Source organism: Rhincodon typus, chromosome 1 (genome assembly GCF_021869965.1).
Source record: "Rhincodon typus isolate 14 chromosome 1, sRhiTyp1.1, whole genome shotgun sequence".
NCBI classification, from domain to species: Eukaryota; Metazoa; Chordata; class Chondrichthyes; order Orectolobiformes; family Rhincodontidae; genus Rhincodon; species Rhincodon typus.
In genome coordinates this window covers 125,077,987-125,087,175 of record NC_063332.1, presented here as the reverse complement: position 1 = coordinate 125,087,175, position 9,189 = coordinate 125,077,987, and the positions used below count along the sequence as shown (strand labels likewise).

Below are 9,189 nucleotides of genomic sequence, written 5' to 3'. Positions count from 1 at the left end.
GCTGCTTGGCCTGCTGTGTTCATCCAGCCCTGCACCTTGTTGTCTCGGATTCTCCAGCATCTGCAGTTCCTACTGTCTTTAAACCAGATGCATAGATTTGGGGTGAATGAAGTATATCAATAGTAATTTATTGCTTCAGGCACTTTTGATATATCCTTAAGATATATTTAAATCCTGAATGAATCAGTTTATAACAGAAACAATCCACTCCAATTGAATACTCGTTTTAATTCCCAGTAACCAAGTAATCTTCTAAGGATTTTTACATGTCTCAACTGAATTTTATTATCAGGCCATAAATTGAGTTGACTTGAACAATGGAAAATAAAACAAGCTTTATTTAGTTCAATTTAAACCAACATGCTTAACATAAGCAACGTTTGATGTGAAGTAGTCCACTTATCCTACTTCATTATATTTACTAATTGATTATTAATAAATGTACTACTTGATAATATTTCTTGTTGAAAAATGTGTGCCCCTGAGAGAAAATTGCATTATTTTAGGTAATTAGAACTATTGAAGAGTAAGAAAGCTCTAAAATTATATATTCTGTGATATCTATTAATTCAGCACCTGCTGAGATTACTATGAAGGACTCTCATTCTGAACCTCTCCCCTCACCTGAGTGCGGTGACCCTCAGATTAAACCGCCATCACCAGTCATCTCTCTCTGCCTCTAATGAGAGAGCAGCCTCATGGTTTGGTAAGACTATGGCAACTTCCCCTTTTACTTTCATTAATTCGGCAGACACCTCGTGCTCTTTTGTATCTGCATCTCTGTTGTTTTACATTTAGATCTGTTACATTTTTGCTGCTAAGATAAAATTGCTTTGAAGTTTTTCAAAACAACTGCTTAAATATTTCCTAAACAAACAATGAGTTCTTCTTGCAGTCTGTGTTTGTTTCTGTATAAAAAGGGACATCCACTCTTGCACTTTGAGTTTGTGTCTTTCCTTTGAAACATGATGAGTTTCAATCTTGAGCTGACTCACAGGCACTAGATTACAGCGCCCTTTTCGCACTCCAGAGCTTCGGATTTTCACCGTTGAGATGGGCAGCTCAAGTAGGGAAATTTCAGCACTGGTGGAGGCATTAAATTCCTCCAAGGTTTTCGACTGAATTCCAAGCAGTTTTTAAATAAAACAAAACAAATTCTTAAAGAAAGCAGTGCACGGTACTTAAATGAACAAAAAGTAATTTGTTGCTCATGTGCCACATGTAACTCTGCTGATCAGTCTGATAGATAATGCTGGAGGTAACCTTGGCAGTGTGCATTAACCAGGTCTGTTTCATCAGGCTTTCTTTTTGAGTAAAGTCAGTTGAATTAAGTAACTAATGTTTGACAAAGCTACACAAGAATCCGGAATTCGAGATCTAATTTCCTAACAGCATACAACCAGAAGCAAACCACAGACTGTCAAAATTGGAACCTGCAAATGCTGCAGGATAGAATAGCCAAAAGGAAAAAGATGAGATAGACTTGTAAAGTAATTTTGTGTTTTACAGTGGTGCTGTTGCATTCTCATTGTAGATGCAGCTAGCTTTGAGTCTAATGTAAAACTGCCTGGATTCCCTAAAACCAGCTGTTCGAAAGATGTGTTCTTTTATCTTGGCTTTCGTAGCATTATGTTCAGTTTGCATATGGCAACTCAAGATCCACATCACAGGAAACCAGCAGCACATTATGTGAAAAATTTACATTTACATAGCACCTTTCACAATTTCAGTACACTACAGTTAATAAAATATGTTTGATGAGTAGTCATCTTTGCAAATTAATTATCTCAATTCTCACAATTATACCAAATTATACAAATAGGAATGAAATAATTAGTATCTGTTCAAGTGTTGATTAAGGGAGAAATTCTCTCAAGAATCTTGAAATAATTATTCAATCATGCCCACCTTCTGAACAGTTTGTGCAGCAGGTTATCAGTCAGATTACAAGGTCAACCCTTTGGAAATATGTTTTTCCCATGTTGATAGTAAGATGGTTTTGAGGTTGGTTGGCTTGCCGAGCTGGTTTGTTGTTCCGCAGACGTTTCGTTACCGTGCTTGGTAACATCCTCAGCGACGCTTCATCAGAGGCTGCAGTGTGTTTTCCTGCCTGGCTTTTAAACTCTGGGGTCCGTTGCGATGGATTGCCTCACTTCTGGGTTTCCTCCGTAGTGGAATGTATATGGGGTCGATTATGTGTTTATTAATAGCCTGCTTTATGGAGTGCCATGCTTCCAGGAATTCTCGTGCTTGTCTCTGTCTAGCCTGTCCCAGGATCTTGGTGTTGTCCCAGTCGAAGTCGTGCTTCTCCTTGTCCATGTGGATTGAGATGAGTGAGTATTGGTCGTGTCTTTTTGTAGCCAGTTGGTGTTCATGTACTCTTGTTGTTAGTTTCCTTCCTGTTTGTCCGATGTAGTGTTTCTCGCAGTCTCTGCAGGGGATCTTGTAGATGACATTGGTCCTGTCCATGGCGGGGAGTGGGCCTTTAGTTCGGGTGAGCACTTGTCGTAGAGTTGATGTGGGTTTGTGGGCTACTCTGATGCCCAGCGGTCGTAGAAGTCTTGTGGTGAGTTCTGACATGCTCCTGATGTAGGGTAGTGTGATGAGCGTGTCAGGGCTTGTAGAATCTTTCTGATGCTGTTCCTGTAGGCATCTCCTGACCCAGTTCTTTGGATATCCATTATCCTTGAACACTTGGAAGAGGTATTCCTCCTCCTCTTGGTGTAGTTCCATGTTGCTGCAGTGTGTTGTTGCCCTTTTAAAGTGTTCGCACGCAGCTTCGTTTGTGTGTGCTGAGATGGTTACTATTGAAGTTCAATACCAGGTCTGTGTGTGTGGCTTTTCGGTGTACTTTCGTTTGCAGTTCCCCATTTGTCTTGCACTCTACCATGACGTCCAGGAATGGGAGTTGTTTGTTCTGCTCCTCCTCTCTGGTGAATTTTATTCCGGTGAGGGTGTTGTTTATGAGTTTGTGTGTCTCTTCTAATTTGGTCCGTTTAATGATGACAAAGGTGTCGTCTACGTAGCGTATCCATAGTTTAGGTTGGATTTGCGGAAGGGCAGTCCTTTCCAGTCTTTGCATCACTGCTTCTGCTATGAGCCCGGAGATAGGCGATCCCCATGGGTGTCCCGTTGATTTGCTCGTATGTTTGGCCGTTGAAGGTGAAGTGGGTGGTCAGGCATAGGTCCAGTAGTTTAAGTAACAACACACTGCAGCAACATGGAACTACGCCAAGAGGAGGAGGAATACCTCTTCCAAGTGTTCATGGATAATGGATATCCAAAGAACTGGGTCAGGAGATGCCTACAGGAACAGCATCAGAAAGATTCTACACGCCCCGACACACTCATCACACTACCCTACATCAGGAACACGTCCGAACTCACCACAAGACTTCTACGACCGCTGGGCATCAGAGTGGCACACAAACCTACGTCAACCCTACAACAAGTGCTCACCCGAACTAAAGACCCACTCCCCACCATGGACAGGACCAATGTCACCTACAAGATCCCCTGCAGGGACTGCAAGAAACACTACATCGGACAAACAAGAAGGAAACTAACAACAAGAGTACATGAACACCAACTGGCTACAAAAAGATACGACCAATACTCATTCATCTCAATCCACATGGACAAGGAGAACCACGACTTCGACTGGGACAACACCAAGATCCTGGGACAGGCTAGGCAGAGACAAGCACGAGAATTCCTGGAAGCATGACACTCCATGAAGCAGGCTATTAATAAACACATTGAACTCGACCCCATATACGTTCCACTACGGAGGAAACCCGGAAGTGAGGCAATCCATCGCAACGGACCCCAGAGTTTAAAAGCCAGGCGGGAAAACACACTGACGCTTCATCAGAGGCTGCACTGAGGATGTTACCAAGCACGGTAACAAAATGTCTGCGGAACACAAACCAGCTCAGCGAGCCAACCAACCTCGACACCCACAACCCGAACTACAAATCTACTCCAAAACCCAAGATGGTTTGGAAAGTCCATTTAAGAGTCTCAAATCATTTGGTACTGTACCAGATCTTTTAGTTACAATTTCCATTTTGTCCAAGAGTTTGGGATAGATAAGAGGGTGAGAATTTTCATATTGGCTATTCAGTATAGGTTTTAATTGATGCATAAATTCTACAGTTCATTAGAACAGTATGTAACAATTTTCATGATGAGAAATAGCAGCAAATCCTTATCATTCGCATTCAATAATTTTCAAAGATTTGTAACAATATTGTGCTAATATAATAATTTAATACAATATGATAATTCAATATTTAAACAACATAACAATTAAAACATCTGGATGAGCAGCAAAGTCACATACACTTGTTTGCTCCAACCATGTTTGGAACAATTATTATGGATAAGTTGGCTTCTGGGCAATAGAGTGAAAGAGACAGTCACCTGTTATACATCTCCTTTTGATCATAGCAACTGAATTGATATTTGTCCATTTTATTGGCAAAAGTATGAATGAACTGATTACAAAATGAAGATTGTGGGCCAACATTTTGATGAGCCTGTTTCAAGTGAGGGGGAGTGGAACATACAGCTGTCCAAATTGAAGGATGCCAACCCCATCATAAATTGTGGTGACAAGAACATTGAATAGTTTGGCACAGCCCATAGCTCTCAATGTGAACCACATGTACTATCTTGATAATAATATCCTGATGCTGCAATCTGAATTTATTTTATCAAGCAGGAAAGGGAAAGAAAAATGCGAAGACAGAGCCAAAAGGGGCTGTGAGCAAGGTCACTGGAAAGAAAATTACCAGGATCATTGGTCTGGGTAAAAAGAAGCCATCAACAGATGAACAAACCTCCTCCGCTGAGGAAGACATCCCTACCTGTGGTATGTTTTGTAATGCCCTTGGCAGAAGTCAAGCTTGTTAACTTCAGGGCTTCAGAAATGGGACCTAATGTTGTATTTTTATGTTTAAATATTTCAGTTCATTTTTACAAAATGAATTTATGAATTGTTTTCAACATCATTGGGCTGTCTTGATAATTCAGCAAAGTTTAGGCAAATGATCAGGAGAATCCCTATAGAAATGCAACCCCTGTCTGTTCATGGAAATCATTTATATAAATTGCTCACTTTGGCAGAGGAAGGTTGAACTGTTTTATTTTCCATTGTACCTCCTAGTTTAAGTGTGCTGTCATTCATAATAGATCACAGATGAACAAAAACCGAGTGCTCCAAGTTGATATGGTCATGCACTGAGTATTTAAGTTTAAAATGCATGTTGTTGATGAACAATATATGCAGTGTTACAGAAAAACTCATATTTAGGAAAGCTTGCTGATAGGGCTCATTTTCATCTTTGGTGCTACAGTAGCTTTGAAAATGAACAGACTGGAATAGTTGTGTCAGAGTTAAACAAAAGTTGTGTTGTGTGCATAGAGGATAAGCAATCTCCCTCCTGCCCTCCTCTTTCCAGGCTATCTGAATGTGTTATCTAACAATCGATGGAGGGAACGCTGGTGCAGAGTGAAAGAAAACAAACTAATCCTCCACAAAGATAGAACTGACCTGAAAATTCAAATGGCTTCTATTCCACTACGCGGATGTGAACTCATTCCAGGCCTGGATTCCAAACATCCACTGGCATTTCGTTTGCTTAGGAATGGACAAGAAGTTGCAGTTTTAGAGGTGCAGTATTGCTACATTCAACGAATTACTATTATTGAACTGAAAGCATTAATATCATTTTTCCAGTGTCTGTATTGTTATTTCAATAATAATTAAACATTGAGAAAAGTTCTTCTGTTCTTGATTTTATGACAATAATAACAACAACATATATTTATGCAGTACCTCTAACGTAATGTAATGTCCCAAGGTGTTAATTCATAGCAGTCTTATATAGACAAAGTGTGGAGAGTTACTGAAGAGATAGCAGATTAGATCAAGGACTTTTGCTTTAAGTAGTCTTTTGAAGGAGAAAGTGAGATAGAGAGGTTGATGGAGCGAATTCGAGAACTTGGGGCCTAGATAACTGAAGGCACAGCCAACAATGGTGGAACAGTTATAAACAAATTCTCAAAAGGCAGAATTGGAGGAGCACAGAGATGATAGGAGATTGGGACCTGTTGTCAATTTAGAAATAGGAAACAAAATGGAGACAGACAGGAGTATATTGGAATAGTTGAGTCTAGAAGTAACAAAGGCGTGGCTGAGCATTTTAGCAGCATTTGGGCTGAAACTGGGATGAGGGCGAGCAATGTTCTGGAATTGCAAATAGGTGGCCTTAGTGACAAGCACAAAAATGAGGTCTGAAGCTTGTCTTAGGATCAAATGTTGATAGCAAGATTGTAAACAGACTGGCCTAATTTCAGACTGTTGCCAAGGAGAAGGATGAAGTTATTACCTAGTGAATGGAATTTGGAAAACAGATGAAAAACAATTGCTTCAGTATTCAGTATTAAATCAGAGGGCATTTCTGCTCATTCAGTACTGAATGTCACATAAGCAATCTGGTAATTTTGTAACAGTGGAGGATTCAAGAGAAGTGTTGGTGTGGTAGAACTGGTTACCTCCTAAGTACATGTGAAAACTCAACTGTGTCTTTGGTTGATGTCACCAAGAGGCAACATTGGTAGATATGAGAAACAACTGTGCTGGAGCAGAAGATAAGCTAGTAACTGGATAGAAAAGAATACAGCCTGGTGAGAGAAGTCACATCCATCAAAAACAATAGGAAAGATGATGTGGTCAACCATATCAGAAGCTGAGGTCCAGTGGTAAATTTTACTTTTGTCATAGTCACAGAGGATATCATTATAACTTTAAAAGGAGCTTTATTGAGATGGGAGATAATGGCAGATATTAAGAGAAGGACAACACCTAAAGAGAGAAAATTAATTTACAATATTGGCTAGCAAGGGGCCAAGTAGGGAAATTGGGTGATCAGCAGTTCAGTGAGATTAGGATTGAGGAAGCTGGAAGCAGACTTCATAGACAAAGTGTGCTCAGAGAGGACATGAAGGGAAAAGGGAAGGAATTGGAGAAAGCTATGACCTCAGGGGCTAGGGGCAGGAAGAGCATCAAAGGATTGGAGCAATTTTGAATGAGGAAATATAATAGGAAAGCAAACAGATTGTTAGTTCAGTATCAACTGCTATATTTAGTACTAAAAATGCAAATTTTACAGAACAGAGCATTAACCTCTTGGGCATCTCATTATATATACTGTGTAATGAAATTACAGTGTAAGCTAATGGTAAAAGATAGTTGCTTTGATGGATGTTTGACAGGTTTAACATTTTAAATTGATATTTTGAATAACAAAATCATTGTAAAACACTCATAAGGGTAAGGTGAGATCAGGAAGGATTATAGGGAGAGCGAGTGATATTTCATGGAATCTTAATGGATCCAAGGCGAACTCCTTTACAGAATGTGTTGTTCGCTTTTCTGCTTTTAATGGCAAGGAATAAACTTGACTCAGCAGTTCCCATTTTGCCATTTGAAGGAGCAGGAAAGGTCCACAGTTAAAGGAATTCAACTCTTCCTGCTGTGTTCAGAGCTGCTGCTTGTCTGTTTTGAATATTGTCATTGCATATAATGCTTGTCCCAGGGAACATCCTGACTTCCAAGTGTGAAAATAAATACACATTATCTCTGGAAGTATTTTAATTATGTCGCTGCTTCTGGTTACCACGTATGTAGCTTTAGCCAAAACACTGATATAACTCACATGCGTATAGCAAGAATGTAACATAAAGAAGGTAATTCATTTAACTACAATCAAATAATAATAAGAATACATGTGCTTTAAAGTTAACTATAATGAAATAATGCTACTAATACTTTGGATTATTTCATAAAGGTTTACTTCATTACTGAGTGATGTTTTGTGTTTGACATATTTTAAAAGATATTTTCATTTGTTGCATTATATTACTAACTGCTTATTGCCAAGCGTGGTGTTCACTGACTACTAAACTACATTGTCAGAATTTTATTTTGCCTTCCACTTCCTGATTTAAATCTGTTTCTGAACGAGGCTGGCTCCCAGAGTTGGTCTTGTTTTGGCTTTCCTTTGCAATGCTGTAACCGGTTGAACATCTTTCTTTACTACTTACTAACAGAAAATAAAGACAAGATCTTAAAGGGCTTTTATTTTTATTATTTTGCCTTATTGGAAAACACTGCATCAGCACAGTAGCCTCTATATACCAATCAGAAAGTACATTTAAGCACAAATCTTCTAAATTGTTATAGCTGTGAGTTTCTTTCCCATTTTGTGTTTCTACATAAATGATGGTAGCGTCATGCTATCATCATCAGTGCAACAAAGCAAATGTTTCAATAATAACGTGATACAGTAGAACCATTTTTTCCTATTCAGTAAGGTTGTTAGGGTAAGAACAAATGTAGCTTGAAAAAGATTTTAAGCTAATTTGCCTATGTGCCAAATATAGAAATAGCCATTTAACTTGAAGAATTGAAGCTTTGTTCACCACAAAGCAATTCATGTCAATTATGACGAATGAGTTTAAAATTATGAAATGATGGGACAGAGAAGATAGAAGTCATATATTTCTAGTACTTGATGGGGTCTAGACCAAGGAATCCACAGATATGATTTACAGCAGGCAGTGAGAGAGGTTTCCATCCACAGTGAGCTGTGGAACTCAGGAACTCGCTACCCAGGCAAGTACTTGAGGCAGAAACTATGGGTGGAATATTTCCAGGCCCTGATTGATGCGAATTCTGGCAGGAAATTTGGGAGAATCATGTGAAAGGTTAAGCAAGGCCTTTCTCGATATCAAGAGTGCAAGTCACATTTTCCAACTATGCTCTGGCCAGTGAGACACGGTTCTCACTAGACAGTGGCTACAAAGCCGTTATTGCTCATTATCACTTGTTAATTACTTAATTCTATCACACCAGGAATCTATGACATGCAAGTCTGAGCAGGGACTTAGTGACTGGAAAAAAAACAAAGTTGCTGGAAAAGCTCAGCAGGTCTGGCAGCATCTATGAAGGAGAAAACAGAGTTAACGTTTCGGGTCCGGTGACCCTTCCTCAGAACTGAGTTCTGCCATTGTGACAGCAGTAGAGTATGAGCCTTGATGGGAGGTGTGTGCAGTAATAGTGACAGTGAGTGTGAGATGGCACAAACAAGATTGTGACACTTACTCTGTCAGAGAAGTAAA

At 39.5% G+C, this 9,189-nt stretch overlaps 1 protein-coding gene across 2 annotated transcripts in view; it reads left to right on the top strand.

The window, feature by feature from the left end:
- afap1 (actin filament associated protein 1) overlaps window positions 1-9,189 on the top strand; it is a 265,294-nt gene that overhangs the window by 200,229 nt on the left and 55,876 nt on the right. The window contains exons 9-10 of one of the 2 annotated variants that reach the window (XM_048604679.1): window positions 4,727-4,876; window positions 5,466-5,677. In XM_048604679.1, the coding sequence (XP_048460636.1) occupies window positions 4,727-4,876; window positions 5,466-5,677 (362 nt within the window). Of the gene's footprint in view, window positions 1-4,723; window positions 4,877-5,465; window positions 5,678-9,189 lie in introns of both variants that reach the window. The other variant, XM_048604669.1, reaches the window with a different exon arrangement.